The sequence below is a fragment of the Lutjanus erythropterus genome, chromosome 17, assembly GCF_056507025.1.
Source record: "Lutjanus erythropterus isolate fLutEry1 chromosome 17, fLutEry1.hap2, whole genome shotgun sequence".
NCBI classification, from domain to species: domain Eukaryota; kingdom Metazoa; phylum Chordata; class Actinopteri; order Lutjaniformes; family Lutjanidae; genus Lutjanus; species Lutjanus erythropterus.
This window is the reverse complement of record NC_139333.1, coordinates 2,305,266-2,324,238: the sequence shown is the minus strand read 5'-3', so window position 1 is coordinate 2,324,238 and position 18,973 is coordinate 2,305,266. Positions and strand designations below refer to the sequence as shown.

At 39.6% G+C, this 18,973-nt stretch overlaps 2 protein-coding genes and 1 pseudogene across 3 annotated transcripts; 2 read left to right on the top strand and 1 right to left on the bottom strand.

The window, feature by feature from the left end:
- Nucleotides 1-337: 337 nt before the first annotated feature.
- LOC146311517 (neoverrucotoxin subunit beta-like) lies at nt 338-4,084 on the bottom strand (annotated as a pseudogene). Its single transcript, XR_014772162.1, has 4 exons — nt 3,955-4,084; nt 3,579-3,678; nt 1,686-3,060; nt 338-1,564 (listed from the first exon to the last, which is right to left on the bottom strand). The product of XR_014772162.1 is annotated as a neoverrucotoxin subunit beta-like (transcript).
- Nucleotides 4,085-6,658: 2,574 nt separating this feature from the next.
- LOC146311516 (neoverrucotoxin subunit beta-like) lies at nt 6,659-10,147 on the top strand. Its single transcript, XM_084740635.1, has 4 exons — nt 6,659-6,799; nt 7,051-7,150; nt 8,005-9,468; nt 9,597-10,147. The coding sequence occupies exons 2-4, from the start codon at nt 7,060-7,062 to the stop codon at nt 10,133-10,135; spliced, it is 2,094 nt and encodes a 697-aa protein (XP_084596761.1). The 5' UTR covers nt 6,659-6,799; nt 7,051-7,059; the 3' UTR covers nt 10,136-10,147.
- Nucleotides 10,148-13,469: 3,322 nt separating this feature from the next.
- On the top strand, nt 13,470-17,831 carry LOC146311515 (neoverrucotoxin subunit beta-like). Its single transcript, XM_084741373.1, has 4 exons — nt 13,470-13,604; nt 13,856-13,955; nt 14,827-16,290; nt 17,081-17,831. The coding sequence occupies exons 2-4, from the start codon at nt 13,865-13,867 to the stop codon at nt 17,626-17,628; spliced, it is 2,103 nt and encodes a 700-aa protein (XP_084597499.1). The 5' UTR covers nt 13,470-13,604; nt 13,856-13,864; the 3' UTR covers nt 17,629-17,831.
- Nucleotides 17,832-18,973: the final 1,142 nt, after the last annotated feature.

Genomic DNA, 18,973 nt, shown 5'->3' with positions numbered 1-18,973 from the left:
GAAAAATATCTGATATATCAATCAATTAAAGTTTAAACTGTGAAGCTGTGAAGCACACACAAGTTTGAGAAGAAGGCTGTGCATTGAATAAATATGACATTTCTTCAGCTCCACAAACATCATCAGTGTGCTTGACATCTAAGAAAATGGTGTTAACAGTCACTTTCTGCTCAGAACAGTAATTAATAAGACATTAATTGTTTCTGAGGTCGGATCAGATCAGACTTGAGAAAATTATTCCCCTTTTACTCTTTAGGACAGCTGAAGAGCAAACAGGAAACAGGGCAGGGAGAGGGGGGATGACACGCCGCAGGCCGGAGTCAAACCAGTGGCCACTGCAGAGGATCAACAGCCCCAGCACATGGGGCAGACACTCTACCAACTGAGCCACAGGGCTGCCCCTCCCCTTTCACTCTAAACGATAACTCTAAACTATGAAAAAGGAACAAATGCTGAACTGCTAAAGAAAATGCTTTTTACCTGCAATATGTCCAAACCAAATCAGCATAATAAATCAGGCATTTTTAAATATCCTGAGCGTCTTTTTCAAAACACTAGTGTTGACAAAGCAGTTGTATACATGTAAGTTCTTTATCTTTAAGTATTACTGTGATTATTAGAAAAAATGTAAAAATTGAGGCAATCTGTGACATCATGAAGAATTATTGTGAAGCTCTGAAGCACAAACTAAGTTTGAAAAGGAGGCTGTGCATCAAATCAACATGACAAGCAGTGGTTCCCAGACTTTTTCTGACATGCCAAGAAAAGTTCTTATGCATGACAGTATCAGCGATTTGTTTATTTCCCCTAAAAAAACTTTGCTTCTGTTCTGTATTTCTCCCCTGGCCATCCACACCTCCCAGTTTGGAAGTACTAAGCTAATGCATAGAAAATTACAAAGACACTCACTTTTTTACACCATCAATTTTCTTGGCTGCTCTGGATTTGAATACATTTTTAACTTGTGAAGGGGATGTGTTCAGATAAAACAGTGTGTTATGTTTAACTTTAAAGGCTTATTCAACTGGACAAAGGTATGCATAGTTGTCCTTACGTGCAGCCCATAACCCTGGGTAAAGAGGCTCAGTGAACGTGGTGCGAAAGGTGTAGATGTGACTCAGAGTGTTAGCAGAGACTCTGTAGAAGGACAGAGTGCCAGCAGGCCAGTCAAGAAACACCCCAACTCTGTTGCAGCCAGAGGGCAAAGAACAACTCCATTCCTGATCATCATAAAATGCCTTAAGTCTTTTTAAATCTGATCTTTTGCCAAAACTCCATGAGATGTTATTAGCTCCAAGCTCCGTCTGTGTACCTCTTCCTTTTCTTGCAACTCCCTTGTACCCAGCAAGTATGTAGACAGATTCGTTAGAACCATTACCCCACTCTACCTCCCAGTAATGGCGCCCAGTTAACCCCTCTTTGCACAACACCTGAGGTTGTTTATCAAACCTCTCTGGGTGATCAGGATATTCCTGCAATGCTCCACATGTCGCCTTCTTGTTTCCCTCAGACAGAGTGAGGCAGTTGTTTGCAGTGTTTGGGTCCAGGGTGAGATCACAGGCATCTGATGGAGAGACCAAAACATAATGTGACATTACTCATTCTGATGGTCAAACGGGGTTCTGAAGCAAAATAATTTATGCAGCATATTTCTGACTTATAAAAAATCATAGAAAATTACTTACACCAGATCAAATCTTTTTTGTCTATGATGGTCTCAACAGGAGGGATGTCAGGCTTTGAGAAATCAGCAGTGATCAGAATGCTCTCATTGTAATGGTAGATGGTTGCTCCTGTGTATTCCTCATTTGGGATGGCTGCCACAAGGAAACGGAATCTGGGATTGCTCTTCAAGGTGTTGGCAAGATTCTGGAAAGTCTTGACTTTTTGTCTCATTTTGGTCAAAACCTCATGTGAGTAGTACCATGGGTCTTCCTTGGTACTTTGTGACTTAGATGAATCCAAGTAGTTGGCCATTGCATCAAGATAGGGGTCAGCACTGTCCACAGAGGTGAAAACGAAGCACAGAGCATCTTCAACACCTGCAGCAAGAACCTCTCTGTCCAACTCTGACTGATTGTGGTTGACTGAATGGTGACTTCTTTCTGTCTTCAAATAGTTTTTCTACCGAGCTCTCATCTTTTTTACCTTCACGGATGAGGGGAAATTTCTTTGCCATGGTCTTCTGGAGGTTAGATTCATAGCAATTGTGCCATTTTTGGAATTTGCTTAACTCTTCTTGAATGTGTAGAAAATTCTCAACCACTCTGTCGACCTGAGAATCATTGCATTTCATTCTGATTTTCCTTAAATCTTCTAGAGTATATTGCACCTTCCTCACTAGTGCAGTGCTGATCTCTTTTGTCAGTTCAGCAGCACCGGGATCCAAATTCTTCAGTGGCATCAGCCAGACCTTCAGTGGAGCAGCATTCTCCCCCTTTTTCCCCAGCAGCTTTGGGAGTTCTGCATAGGTCTTCACTGCATCTTCAAATGTTGTTGGGTTGCTGTCAAGAAGAAGGTCCCCATAGAATTTGCAGGAGAATTTGTTGGTCAGTGCTTTTTCTTCATCAGTCAGCTTGATGTCAACTTTACCTTCAACATTACAAAGGGGGATCCTCTTTATCACAGCTTGCATGCTGGCCTCGGTATTCTTAACTCTGCTACCTTCTAACTTCTCACTGTGAAACACAAAGAAAGCATTTGCTCCATAAAGGATCCCAGTGACTACATGAGTTGCCAAGCCCTTCTTGATGATATCTTTCTGTTGGGTGTCCATGGTTACAAGCTGAGTCATAGACAACTGTTTGAAGTTTGTAGTAGCTTTGTATTGAAACGTCACTCTGCTCTGATTCTTGAATTTCTTCGTATCATTCAGATACTTTGCCGATCCTCCAACTTCAATCAGTCCAGTTAAGAAACTTGCTTTTAGAGAAGCATCAACATCCAGCAGAGAAGACTTGGATTCAATGGAGTCAGATGCAGAGATTTCAAATGTGCTGCTGTGCTGAGATCTTTCAACTGTGTTCTCTTGTAGAGTTTTATCACCCCACAATGTCAAACCTGTAGAAATTGGAAAAGATCAGTCATTTGATACAGCCCAACTGACATGTAGGTTATGTCAGTCGGGCTTATTATGCTTATTATGACCCATATTTACATACTTTGTTAGGCACCAACCTTTGGTGGCCATAGTAATTTTGACAGTAGCAAAGGATGATAACATAACTGACATAGTATAAATTGATAAAGTCTGCCACTGACATGACATAGTTAACTTACTGTAAATTACTGAAGTTATGTAGGTAACTTTATAATCAGCCAACAATATATTCATCAAATCAAAAGGGAAAGATAATTGGCTCATATAAGTTCAGTTTCCCAATGGAGAAAGCTGTCTGATGGAAAGGTAAAGCTGTGAAAATATTCTAAATATAGCACAAACTTGAACAGATATCAAACAGATGTCAAGTGTTACCACTTCATGAAATTATCTCAAAGTTCCTGTGAGCAGGGCTGTGACCGGCAGATATATTTAGAAATCATCTTTTAAAAAGTCTTAAGTCTAAGTCACGACTGACCTGGGATCAGTTGGTCGTTCCGAGCATCATAGAGCATTCCCAGGGTGAAAGGTCGACCCAGAGCAGCAACTTCTATGATGTCTGAAGCCATTTCTCTAACCTGTTAAGAAATGTTGAGTTAGCACACAGCCTTCAGTACTTAAACTAGGCATTCTTTAGTGGGTGGATTTCTGGGAGTTCATAACACTAAGAGCCAGAGAAGATGAAAAAAAAAAAGAGAAATAGAAAGACAGTCTACTGTTCTTATAAATGCAGCAAGTTCCCTTTAATCACTAGTCTGACAATAATACTTTTTGAAAGAATGGAGGTCAGCAAAAGTCTAAACATATGTCTGTTTTTGTCCTCCACTGTCTCTGTCTACCCGGTTTGTCCTCACCTGGGGGAGTTCTGAAGATCAGCTGAGTTATGTTTGTGTATTTTCAACTGGAACTGCTAGTCTGATCACCTGCAACGCTGTGAAATTATTTATATCCTGTCAGATACTCTCATGACACACCTCCAGACGTGATAATAACAATTTGTTTCCATAACAGGCCCCAACTGTTTTTCCTAACACATCCTCATACCTACATGACAGAATAGGTTGATTGCCAATAAGGGTTGGGCAGTGTCTACCAAACTGGCATATGACGATGCTCACAGTGAAGCATCAGGCTGGGTCTTAAAGTACTTTTGTCTCACCACCACTTGTCTGTCACTCAGTTGTGTTTAATGATATATTTCCCTATTTCCAACCCCTCCCAAAATGCTGGCAGTGACTTACCGGACCTTGAACCTCCTACATAAAACATTCATATTTTGTTGACTCTGGAGGCCTCTGTGGACAAAAGCAGCAGTGTTTGCAACTTAATAACCACAAAGATAATGTCAAAAAATAAAATTCTCTAAAGAAAAATTGCTCCTGCTGCAGTAGTTTGTTTTATCTGGTTTCATAAAGAATCTGAGCCAGTGGGGGAGGAGCAGGCAGTAAGAATAACTACACAGAACTATCCTTCATCTTCTAGCAGATGGTCTCGGTAACTTATGTCAGTCATATAGAGGCATCTGTAATTAATTTAGATGTTTCATAAGTAATTAAAAGTCCTTGTAGTAACTTTAAGTTTGTTACGTAAGTCACCTGATTCACATAATGTTACACGTTTGACTAATGTTGTAAAATGTTTGCAGTTTGGTTTGGTTTAGGAAAAGATTGTAGCTTCAGTTAAAATAGGTTTATAATGCAACTTAAGTAACTTAAAACTTTAACTTCAAAGCAACTTTCTTCAATGCAGAGCTGGGACTAGATGATGGCAACATACAGTGGAAGGTACAGTCATTCAGAATGGAATTAAACCAAGGTTAAGGACGAGTTCACAATTTTACAACACCTCTGCATTGTTACAGAAACTTCCTCTTTATTAAGGGGAGGCTTGGGAATGCAGTATTTCCTTGTAGAACTAGTCTGACAGTGACACTTTGTCAGACACTCCCTTCTACAGACTCCTCTCATGACAAGCCTCAGGACATGACAACAACCATTTTCAAAGTAGCTACCCCAGGACTGAAGCCTGCACACAACAGTAAAATCATAGATAACACAGCTGGTGAGAGAGTTTTCAAGACCAAATGTAAAGAGTGAATTCACATACACAGCTGCATTAAAGGTAGAATGAGTGGATCCCGTGGAAACAGGTTGATTGATAACAGGTAACAGTATCATGATTCAGTGTCAAAGGGGCATCTTCAAAAGGTTCAGTGGTTCATCTGTGATGGTATGAGGGTGTTTGTTCTCAGGGTAACTTTCACATCTGTGAAGGTCACAGTGATGCCAAAAGGTACATTCAGGTTTTGGAGCAACATATGCTGCCATCCAGACGATGCCTTTTTCAGAGACGTCCCTGCTTATTTCAGCGAGACAATGACAAGACACATTGTGGACGTGTTCCAGCAGCGTATCTTCGTAGTAAAAGAGTTTGGGTACTAGACTGACCTGTCTCCCATTGAAAATGTGTGGTGCATTATGAAGCACAAAATACGACAACAGAGACTGTGGACTATTGAGTACCTGAGGTGACAGATGAGCATATCAGCCGTCTCTCTTAAGGTCATGTACATCAGCACTGACACTGTCAACCTAAAAGTTGAATACAGGTAAATGTGGAAAGTATTATTGAGGTTATAGGACTTGTAACCACTGATTTATGGCTATTTTGCTGTCACTCAATGTGCAAACATACAATGTACTGTCAGTCTATTATATAAAAAATATAACAATGTTTGTGGCCTGAGTGAGGATCTCACTGTTAAATACCAAGATCTGCAAAGCCTCTTATGTTACTGTTGGAGTGGAAAGACCTGAAGTTTTAGTCAAAAAGAAGCAAAAAGCAGAATCTTTCTATGATCTTGCCAAAGGACTAATGACCAACCGCAGATTCCATTTTCTTGTAAAACTTACTCTGCATCAGAAACCTGTTTGACCTTCAGAATGAGTAATATCACGCTTTCTTTCATTCTCTCCATCAGAGGCCTGTCATCTCACCCAACAACTGCCTCACTCTGTCTGTGTGGGACTTACAGGTGTTTTGAATTAGCGAAACAGGTGATAATGATTGGCTGAGGGTGGTGTGGTCTAGTTCCAGAACTTGGTTTTGGTTTTAAACCTCATTTGCTGAAATGTGTGCAAAGCTTTTTCATGACATCAGCTGTAAAAGGATCTATCTTCCTGTGCGTTCCAATACCCATACTAAAGTACTATTTAGTATTTAGTATGTCCCAGTTACATATATGTCAAGTGCAGTATGCAGGATGCAGGATGTTCTACTGTATTCAGCATGTATTTTGCCATATGCAAGCCAGCATGCTTTTCTGGCTATTCTGACCCACAATCGTTTGTGATGGGTGTGTGAGCAAGAGGGTCACAGATGACAAAGAAAAAGGCATTAAAACACAAGTCTAACTGGTGAAACACTCATGTAAGCTCATATAGGAAGTTGTGCAATGCACTGCCACTCTGTTGAAATGGTTGCATTAGAATTGGCTCTTTTCCAGTAAGGGGCAACTCATCCCACACACACACACACACACACACACACACACACACACATTCAGTCTCACTGTGGAGGCGTGTCATGGGACTTGTCAATATAAGTGAGTATCTGTTAATGTCACAGCATCACAAGTCATCAGACTCTACACAGTGGAGAAGAGTGACACATCTCAGCTGATCTACACAACTTCACAAGGTGAGGACAAACTGGGTGGACAGAGACAGAGGGGGACAAAGACAGATGCATGTTTAGACGTTTACTGAACTCCCGTCTGTAAAACTATTACTGTCAGACTAGTGTGTCCGGGGAAATTCTGCCTTTCTGTGTCTTATCTTTACTGTTGTTTCTGTCTGTTGTCCCTCAGTGTTATGAGCTCTCAACACTCGTAACACTGAAGAAAGTGTAAATTGAGTCTGTGTGGTCTCTTACATGACATTTCTCAACAGGTTGGAGAAATGGCCTCAGATCTCATGACAGTTGCTGCCTTGAGTCGACCTTTCACCTTAGGGATGCTCTATGATGCTCGGACAGATGAACTGATCCCAGGTAAGTCTTGAGTTAGATTTGTGGTGGCAAATGAGAGTCGATGCAGAGATGAGACATATTTATGATAGAATATGAAAGCATTATACAATATATTTATGTGACATCTGTTGGCTCCACCAGACTACATTCTTATTAAGACAAATGTTTCTTAGATCTGCCTGTCACAGCTCTGCTTGCAGGAATGCAGAATGTGCGATCTAGCCTCTTCGTTTTTTTTTTCTTTCCTGCCCTCTGTGACATGATATTTCTGCCACACAGAGCAGGACTGTAGATATTTATTCATAGCTAGGACCAGAGTCAAGTGTCAAAGGTGTCTGTGAGACGAGACCAACATTGGTATTTATTTATCTACAAAGCACTCCTTAACAAATGACCAACTTACCTTAAATCACTATTCCACTTAAGGACAGGAGCTTATCAGACCTGCTCTCAGAAACTTCATGTTCCACGTGTCAATTCTGAACTAGGAAAGACTGCTTTCAGGTTCTGTGCTCCCGACTCCTGGAATAACTTGCAAAGCACTTTAAATTTAGAGTCTCTGATAACTTTGAGAGATTTTAAAAACACGCTTAGAAGTCTTAATGTTCTTACATGTACATGTTTTAAATAGGAATTATATTAATCAACTGTAGAATTCTTACTGGCTGTTTATGATATTATCTTTCTCTTTTTCTTGTTTTGTTTCTCTTGTATTTCTGCTTTGCTTCCTAATGTCATCTCTGCATCACTGAAGATGCAGGCTACCCCTCAATCTATTCCTGAGAAATAAATAAGGGTTGAATGAATGAATGAATGAATGAAAAAAATCACCTGCTTTATCACATGACTGACGTTTTCTAATTTATGTACCATAGGTTTCGCATTATGGGATGAAAAAACTCTACAAGAGCACACAACTAAGACCGCTCAACACAGCAGTGGATTTGAAATCTCTGTATCTGACTCCATTGAATCCAGGTCCTCTCTGCTGGATATTGATGCTTCTCTGAAGGCCAGTTTCATGAGTGGATTGATTGAAGTTGAAGGATCTGCAAAGTATCTGAATGATACGAAGAAATTCAAGAAACAGAGCAGAGTGACGTGTCAGTACAAAGCTACCACCAACTTCAAACAGTTGTCAGTGTCTCAGCTTTTATCCATGAACCCCCAACAGAAAGATCTTATTGAGATGGGCTTGGCAACTCATGTAGTCACAGGGATCCTTTATGGGGCAAATGCTTTCTTTGTGTTTGACAGTGAGAAGTTAGACAGCAGCAGCGTTCAGGAGATCCAGGGCAGCATGAAAGCTGTGATAAAGAAAATCCCTGAACTGAGCATTGAGGGGAGTATTGACATCAATCTGAATGATGAAGAAAAAGCACTGACCAACAAATTCTCCTGCAAATTTTATGGAGACTTCATTCTCAAGAGCAACCCAACAACATTTGAAGACGCAGTGAAGACCTATGCAGAACTTCCACAGCTGCTGGGGGGAAATGGAGAGAACAGTGTTCCAGTGAAGGTCTGGCTGACGCCACTGAAGAATTTGGATTCCAGCGCTGCTAAGCTGATGACAGGGATCAGTGTTGAAATGGTGTGGAAGGTGCAAACTGCTTTAGAAGAGTTAAGGGAAATAGAAACCAGATGCAATGATTCTCTGGTTGAAGGAGTGGTTGAAGATTTTCCACAGATTCGAGAAGAGTTAAGGAGGTTCCAAAAACTGTGTAGCAATTATGCGTCTTATCTCCAGAAGACCATTGCAGCAAAACTTCCCCTCATCCGTGAAGGTAAAGAAGATGAGAGCGAATTAAAGAAACTCTTTGAAGACAGAACCACGTCACCATTCAGTCAAGAAAAACTGATCAAGTGGCTGGATCATAAAGAGAGAGAAATCAACGTCATCAAGTCCTGTGTAGACATGATGGAGGGATCAAAGATCGTCCCAAATCAGTCAGATTTGGACAGAGAGGTTATGGCTCCAGGTGTACATCATGCTCTGTGCTTTGCTTTCACCTCCCTGGACAGTGCTGACCCCTGCCTTGATATGATGGTCAGCTTCTTGAAATCACCTGATTCAGGATCTACCAGTGAAGACCCCTGGTACTACTCAGATGAAGTTTTCATCAAAATGAGACAAAAAGCTGAAAATTTCCACAACCTTACCAAAGCAATGAAGAACAACAGCAATGTCCGTTTCCTTGTATCAGCCAAAAATAACCAGAGATACACAGGAGCAACCATCTACCATTACAAGAACGGCATCCTGGTCACTGTTGACTTTTCAGAGCCTTACATCCCTCATGTGGAGAGCATCACAGACAGGGCAGATCTGATCTGGTGTAAGTCATTTTCTGTGCTTTCTGTACAAATTAATCTCCTCCAGAGAGTATGTTAACACATTCTAAATGCATTGTGGGTGGTGATGAGGTTTGAATGATAACCGATTATTTATTGGTCTCTCCATCAGACGACTGTGAGCTCACCCTGGACCTGGACACAGCACACCCGAAACTGACTTTTTCTGAGGGCAACAAGAAGGTGACGAATGGAGGATGGCAGTCATATCCAAGTGGACCACAGAGGTTTGACTGGTATCAGCAGGTGTTGTGCAAAGACAGACTGAGTGGACGCCATTACTGGGAGGTAGAGTGGTCTGGTTATGTTCGTGCAGCAGTCACATATATAGGAATTGGGAGGAAATCATGGGGAGTAGATGCCTCACTTGGACATAATAAATTATCCTGGGTTTTTGAATATTCTCCGATTGGTGGCTACTGTCAGGTTCACAATGGTAATGCAGTTAATGTCAAGGTGCGCTGTGTTGGCTTTAAACGACTGGGAGTGTACCTGGACTGGTCTGCTGGCACTCTGTCCTTCTACATGGTCAGCTCTAACAAACTGAGTCATCTCCACACCTTCTACACCCAGTTCTATGATGCGGTGTACCCAGGCTTCATGGTTGGGTATCCACGCCCGAACAGGGATGGTGAGTTAAAATTGCTCTAAAATGCAGTCAGTTAGTAAAGACAGACTTCTTGGCAGTGATTTGGTTTGTTTCCTGTCCAGGAATTCTGTGTTTTACATGAAGTTGAGAACAAATCTTAGGCTGTGTTCGAAACCGCATACTAACTACTACATACTTCCATACCCATACTATCTATACTGCATACCCAATCCATCAGACAGTATGCAAAGCGTTTACACTACAGTGTACTGCATGATAACCCACAATGCATTGCGCTCCTACCTGAGCCGAAATCGACAGGCTGAAGCTGATTTCACTTTAGCTCTAAACTCTTTAAATATATCACTTTATCGAGATTTTTTTAAAAATCAGGCAAGAAAGTGGCCGTTTAGATCCTGAGTGTGCCATTTATTTGTCCAAATACCAACCGTTTACAATTTTGTTCGGACGAATTCAGCGAAATTTAAACTAGCCGCAGTGAGCAACGCACTTCCGGTTATATTCACAAAATAAAACACCCCTTTCCCTTTCTCATACCAAAAGACCATGGTGATAAATAGTGCTTTTACTTTGAAAACAAGCAGTGAACCAACCTGCAATATATCCTACTTGACACCGCCGTTTGGACTGATCTCATCCCGTTAAAGGAATTTGACCAGTCATGATGCCTTACCGGCAGAGAGTCTTGTCGGCTATGACACGAAGATCGGCCGGCCGTCTTTGGTACATCATGGTCGCTATCGACTTGGGCTTGTTGTCAGATGTAAATTGTATTTTTTTTTTAAACTTTCTTAATAAATGTAAATCCAATGAGAAATTGCTAACATAACATACCTCCAAGCATAAAAATTGGAGGGAAAATTATATCTAACCTTACTCAGCTTGGTAATTTTATATAATTATATATATGATATAATTCATCCAACGTTTTTTCGCGGTGACGTCGCGTCACATTGCATCCTGGGTAATTTGAGTGTGAGTAGTAAGCTGATTATGAATACTCAACATTTCTGGCGAATGCAGTATGCATCCGGGAACTTCTCGCATACTCAAAAATCGCATACTGCCAGTGTAGACACACTGCATACTCAAAGAGTTAGTATGAGTAGTAGGTAAGTATGCGGTTTCGAACACAGCCTTACTAAAAAAAATGTGTTGTACGGAGTAAACTTGGTTTCCTTGGATTTCAGTAGCAAAGGACACTGCATTTTAAGCAAGTTAACTTGACAGTCCTCTAAGCCCCCAACTTACTTGGTTAGAGTTAATAAAGATTGTGGTGTAGGTTTAAATAAATGTGTTATGTGTGTGAGTCAGTTTAAACTTTCGTTGTTTGATATATCACAGAAAATTCACTTGATTTTATCTAAAAAATATAAATCCTTTTTTTGTTGAATGTAGCTGATTATGTTGGGAAGTAAGGTAGTTAAAGTGCTTATTGTTTAATTTAGCGTTTGTTTTTTTCTCCTGTGCAGTACTTTTAAAAAAAAGTTTTCTTCCAGAGTACAAGAGGGATGATTTTGTGTTTCTCAAGTCTGATGTGACACAAGGATTAATGAATGTCTTTGCAGTCAGTTTAAACTTTCATTGTTTGATGTATCACAGATAATTCACTAGATTTCATCAAAAAACATGTTAACCTCTTTTGTTGAATTTAGCTGATTATGTTAGGACATAAGGTAGATGTGGGGAATGTTGTTTGGCATCTGTTCATTTTCTTATTTGTACAACAAAGAATTTCTGATGTTCTTTTAATTTGTTTCAGAGGGATCTTTTTGTTTTTCTGCAGTCTGTACTTTAACCCTCACCTCAGGTTCACTTCATGACTTTACTGCTCTGAGGAGACGTCACTGTTAACACCATTTTGTTGGATGTTAATCACATCACAGAGATGAATTATTTCTGTGAAACTGTCTGTGTTGAGCAGAATATTCAATAAAGTGCAGACCTGAGCTTAACACTGTGTGCTACTTTATTTCCTATAGATTGAAAATTTGACTGTAGCAAAGGTTATAAGTTTTATCATCTATGACACATCAGCATCTTTCAGTGTAAAGAATACTACAATAATAAAACATTATCAACATTCAATTTCAATGTGTTTTTTCCTGGTGTTTGTATCCACTCAAAAAGTGGAGGCTAGTTAGCCTAGCTTGCTAATGTTAGCACTGATTTACACTCGATGTTACTTTTTATTCATATTATTTTAACAGCTGTTGAGTCACTGGCAGCTCCTGCACACTGTTGTTGTGTTCATGCAGCTCAGTATCACTGCAGTCTGTCAAATACAGTCATGAAATGTCATCTATAGATTTGTGTACATGGATATGAACTGACAGTATTGTTTGTGACAGTCCATTGTTGATTGTTTTAAAGAGAAAGTTATTTTAATCCCAAATGTGATCTTTTCCTAAAGATAACCAAGTAGTCTAAAGGCCTTTATTTTGAAAGTCAACTAGAAATTTAATATATTGCTAACTTGACTCAGGAATGAGAACAACAGTGCAGACATTAGTTTGAAAGTATTACTTCAACTTTTTCACTCTGTAATATTATTTTGTATGACACCAAAAGCAGTGCAGTGTAACACTTTAACTAGATACCACTTCTTTGCACTTTCCTGCAAATAAACAATATTAACAGAACAAACAAAATAAAACTACTTATAATTTAGAAATTTGCTTCATATGATATATAGTGGATTTATATAATAAAAACTACATTGATTACTTTTAAACATTTAAGTTCTTAACAGCTGGCTGATTTATTACACAATCTCTGCAACGCATATTCACCAGTCCTGTTTTTTTTTTTTATCTTTTGTAAATGAAAATATCCCCAAAATAAAATAGAGCTCTTCTGTATAGGAAAAAAAATATATATATATTTTTTTTTTTTCTCAAGTCTGTACCTCAACCTTGACCTGAGATTCAAATGAATGACTTTACCGTTCTGAGGAGAGAACTGTAAAGTCATTCAAAGTCTGTTAACACCATTTGATGGAGGTAACGGAGGACATGGGGGACAAAGTCCACAGTCCTCGCTCTGTGCAAACGTGCATTCTCGAGTTCAGCCAAAACTAATATGAGCTTGACACATCTGAGTTAAAGAAATCAGCTGGATATTTTCCAAAGTTACAGTGGTTCAAAATCATGCTTTTCAGGTCAAAATGCATTCTGGGTCACAAGAAACCAGGGGAACACAGAGAGAGAATTTGTCCTCATGAGATTGAGTGCATTTTTCACAATAAATAGGATTGTGGATTTTATCCTGCCATGAGTCAAAAGTATATTTATATATTGAGTCATAGCAGGTGTGTTGGAGCATAAACTCTTCCAGTAAGGGGCAGCTCCTCACACACACACACACACACATTCAGTCTCATTGTGGAGGCGTGTCATGGGACTTGTCAATATAAGTGAGTATCTGTTAATGTCACAGCATCACAAGTCATCAGACTCTACACAGTGGAGAAGACTGACACATCTCAGCTGATCTACACAACTTCACAAGGTGAGGACAAACTGGGTGGACAGAGACAGAGGGGGACAAAGACAGATGCATGTTTAGATGTTTACTGAACTCCCGTCTGTAAAACTATTACTGTCAGACTAGTGTGTCCGGGGAAATTCTGCCTTTCTGTGTCTTATCTTTACTGTTGTTTCTGTCTGTTGTCTCTCAGTGTTATGAGCTCTCAACACTCGTAACACTGAAAAAAGTGTAAATTGAGTCTGTGTGGTCTCTTACATGACATTTCTCAACAGGTTGGAGAAATGGCCTCAGATCTCAAGACAGTTACTGCCTTGGGTCGACCTTTCACCTTAGGGATGCTCTATGATGCTCGGACAGATGAACTGATCCCAGGTAAGTCTTGAGTTTGATTAAGTTTTTATAAAGACAAACATTTCTTAACATATGTGACTGTCACAGCTCTGCTTACAGGGAAGCTTGTCTCCTCTTCTTTCCTGTGCTCTGTGTATGAAGCCTTTATTTGTGATGCACTGTAAATATTTATTCATAGCTAGAACCAAAGTCAAGAGTCAGAGCTACACTTTGTAAATAGAAATCAAGAATAACAGACCAAAGGGTAACACTGATTATTTATGGCTTATTTATGTAGACAATTATTTGTACAAACCCCACTTCCCGAAGAGTTAGGAAGTGTGTAAAATGTAAATAAAAACAGAATGCAATCCAGTACAAAAACATAATATGTAATGCTTAAACTCATGAACTTAATTGTTTTTTGTAAATATGCACTCATTCTGAGTTTGATATGCAACATGTTCCAAAAAAAGTTGCAACAGGATCTAATTGAACACTAATTGTTGAAGTTTTGAAAGTGAAATTCTTTCTCATTCTTGTTTGATATACGTCGTCTGGATGGCATCATATGTTGCTCCAAAACCCGTATGTGCCTTTCAACATCAGTGATGCTGACACAAATGTGCCATGGGCACTAACACACCTTTCATACCAGCACAGATAATGGCTTTTGAATTTTGCACACTCTCTGTCACTCTATCTTGTTACCAAACACCCTCAATCCTACAATTTCTTTATTAATCAGGTTCATATCAAGAATGAATTAGCTGTTTTATAAAACTGATGACAGTATAAGAATCTGTAACATTCAGAAATCAAAGTGATTATTAGATTTTTTTTAACTTTATATTAACAAAATATTTCTTCTGCTTTATCACATGACTGATGTTTTCTAATTTCTGTACTGTAGGTTTCACATTATGGGATGAAAAAACTCTACAAGAGCACACAACTGAGAGCGCTCAACACAGCAGTGGATTTGAAATCTCTGCATCTGACTCCATTGAATCCAGGTCCTCTCTGCTGGATGTTGATGCTTCTCTAAAAGTCAGTTTTCTGAGTGGACTGATTGAAGTTGGAGGATCTGCCAAGTATCTGAATGATACGAAGAAATTACACAATCAGAGCAGAGTGACATGTCAGTACAAAGCTACCACACACTTCAAACAGTTACCAGTGTCTCACCTTGTATCCATGGACACCCGACAGATAGATGTCATTAAGAAGGGCTTGGCAACGCATGTAGTCACAGGAATCCTTTATGGAGCAAATGCTTTCTTTGTGTTTGACAGTGAGAAGTTAGAAGCCAGCAACATTCAGGAGATCCAGGGCAGCATGGAAGCTGTGATAAAGAAGATCCCCAAATTTAATGTTGAGGGGAAAGTTGACATCAAGCTGACTGAAGAAGAAAAAGCTCTGACCAACAAATTCTCCTGCAAATTTTATGGAGACTTCATTCTCAACAGCGATCCAACAACATTTGAAGACGCAGTGAAGACCTATGCAGAACTTCCACAGCTGCTGGGAGAAAAGGGAGAGAACAGTGTTCCAATGAAGGTCTGGCTGATGCCACTGAAGAATTTTGACTCTAAAGCAGCTGGACTTCTGGGTGAGATCAGTGTCGGACTGGTGATGAAGGCACAAAATGTTTTTGAGGATTTCAGGGAAATAAGAATGAGATGCAATGATTCTCTGGATGACAGAGTGGTCAAGAATTTTCCACAGATTCAAGAAAAGTTAAGCAGGTTCCTAAAGTTATGTGATTACTACGAATCTAAGCTCAAGCAGACCGTGGCGAAGAAACTTCCTTTCCTCCGTGAAGGTAAAATAAATGACAGCTCTGTAAAAATCCTCTTTGAAGACAGAGAAACATCACCATTCAGTCATAAAAAACTGACTGAATGGCTGGAGCATAAAGAGAGAGAAATCACTGTCATCAGGTCCTGTGTAGACATGATGGAGGGAACAAAGATCGTCTCAAATCGGTCAGAGCTGGACAGAGAGGTTATGGCTCCAGGTGTTGAAGATGCTCTGTGCTTTGTTTTCACATCTCTGGACAGTTCTGACCCCTGCCTTGATACGATGGCTGATTACTTAAATTCATCTAAAGTACGATATACAAATGAAGACCTATGGTACTACTCAGATGAAGTTTTAATCAAAATGAGAGAGAAGGCCAAAGACTTCCACAAACTTGCTGAAGCTCTAAAGAACAGCAGTCAATTCCATTTTCTTGTGGCAGCTGTTGCAAATAACAAGTACAAAGGAGCAACCATGTACCATTACAGAGACGGCATCCTGGTCACTGATGATTTCTCAAAGCCTGACATCCCTCCTGTGGAGAGCATCACAGACAGGAGAAATCTGATCTGGTGTAAGTCATTTTCCATAGTTTTCTGAGTATGAAATGCTCTCTGCTAATCACTGTCCACCAGAAACCTGCTTGACCATGAGATGATTACAGTTTTTTTCAGTTGTTTTGGCTCATTTTTTGAAACAGTCTTAACATTTTCTAAACTGCGAGGGCAATTGTCATCATCACGTGGGACATCACGTCTCTATTTCATGTGTGCATAAGGTAGTAACTCACCCAAAACATTTCATTCAAGCTTCAAAATCCAGTTTTTGTGTCAGTAAATTGACCAATGCCACCAAAATGAAATTTTGTCTGAGCCATACTGATAAAAAGGTTTTCCAACTACACCAACTACACCCCTGGTTTTCTGTGAACAGAAAACTCACCTTTGAACTTTCATGTAAAGTCATACACAGACAATTTGCCAACAAATGACAGCCATATGTTTCCTTGTTCATTTCTGTCACCTGGCAGCTCATTTGCCAATTTAGCAGACATCGTAAACATCACATGTCATACATATTAATGCAATATACATGCATGTCTGACAGAAAGTTTTGCATGGGGTGACTTGCATGATGAAAGTAGAAAATTGTACTTACTCTTTTGCACACATCTGCCATAATGGGTGCAAAAGAATGAATAGCTTAATTTATGAGAAATTCCCATGTGTTGTGAACAACAAACTAATTGTTCTGAATGTTGCTGAATGCTGAATGTTTTGAAAAGAGTCATTCTCATTTGGGAATTGAGCCAAAGTGAATGAGACAAACTGTAATAACTCGTGTTGTTTTGGTCTCTCCATCAGATGCCTGTGATCTCAACCTGGACCCAAACACCACAAACCAATACCTCACTCTGTCTGAGGGGAACAAGAAGGCCACATATACAGCGTGGCAGAAATATCCTGATCACCCAGAGAGGTTTGATTATCATCCTCAGGTGTTGTGCAAAGAGAAGTTAACTGGGCGCCATTACTGGGAGGTAGAGTGGAGTGCTAGTTCTTACCAGTCTGTTTATGTGGCTGTTGCATGCAGTCAGATTGAGAGAAAATCAAGCGTTGAACACAGCCAGTTTGGAAATAACACCAAATCGTGGGGTTTTGGCCACTATGCTGATTTGAGAGAATCCAAACTTAGGGCGTGGCATAATGGCTTGGTGTGGGAAAGTCCTTCTCCCTGCAGCAGAGTTGGGGTGTTTTTTGACGGGCTCTCTGGGCTTCTGTCCTTCTACAGTGCCTCCTCTGAGACACTGAGTCACCTCTACACCTTTACCACCACATTCACTGAGCCTGTTTACGTAGGACTCTGGGTTGCGCAAAGTGGTAATTATGCGTACCTGTGTCCTTTCAAATAAGTAATGACAGAGAGCTGATAGACTCTTGGTCTGTAAAGGGATATGGGTTTACATTTTAAAGTTAAAAGACAAACTTAACATGTCATTTTAACTTGAACATGCTTCACAAATTTAAAAGATAGCATTCAAACCCACAAGATAATTCATGGTGTAATAAAGTGGTCATGTATGTTATTTTCTATTAATTCATGTTGATTTAATGCAAAGTCTCAAAAGTTTCAAACTGGTTTGTGTTTCACAATAATTTTAATTGCTTAGTTTTAGTCCATGTAGTATCCTTTTAACAATGATGTTGTTTTTTTAAATGCAATTTTTAATGCAGTGCTGCCTGAGGGGTCAAAGGTCACAGACATTCAGTGCTGGTTTTCAGTCTTGCTCCTTACCTGCAGAGATTTCTCTGGATTCTCTGAATCTTTTAATGATATTATGGATTGTAGATGGTGAAATCTATAAATTCCTGCAGTTGTGTGTTGACAAATGTTGTTCTTAACCTGTTGGACTGTTTGCATACCCCATCCATGCTTGTGAACCACTGAGCCTTTCCAGGACACCCCTTTAATACCCAATCATGATCCTGTCACCTGTTACCAGCTCACCTGTTCACCTGTGGAACGTTCCAAACAGCTGTTTTTGAGAATTGCACTTTGACAGTGTTTTGTTGCTCCTGTCACAAGGTGTTGGAACGTGTTGCAGGCAACAAATTCATAAAACAATAAAGATTTTTAGTTTGAACAATAAATATTTTGTCTTTGTACTAGTTTAAACTGAGTAGAGGTTGAAAGTGATTTGAAAAACAATGCATTTCATTTTTATTTGTATTTTACACAGCTATGCAGCCATGCTATTACATCTATCATTATCACTTTAGGAATATGGGGAAACTGCACTATTGGTTAAAATCTGTTTTTGGACAAATATTTTATCAATATTTATACCAATACCAATCCACAACAAAAATACATGCACACTGACTTAGGTGACTGCACTGTATGTAGCTTTCTAATTTTAATTTATTGTATAGTTTTTCCAGTTGGTAATGACTCTACACTATTTCATACAGGCTACCTTTAATAGATGTGACTGAAACTCTTTGTCAGTTGTGTTTATGTCTTCTTGCTCAAAACTATACAGAGATTTCACACAAGCAAGACACAGGACGCTGGCTCGGGTCTTGAGGAGTTGTAGAATTTATTCATTGTCAAATAGCCTGAACCAGGGTTTCTTTGTCTTTTTGTGAAATTTCTTGACAACAACAGAGAAAAATACAGAATATCACTACACATAAACTTTTGCACCCCTTTTTTTTGCAGTTTTGGAACTCTTTTTCTCACAATAAGAGTATATT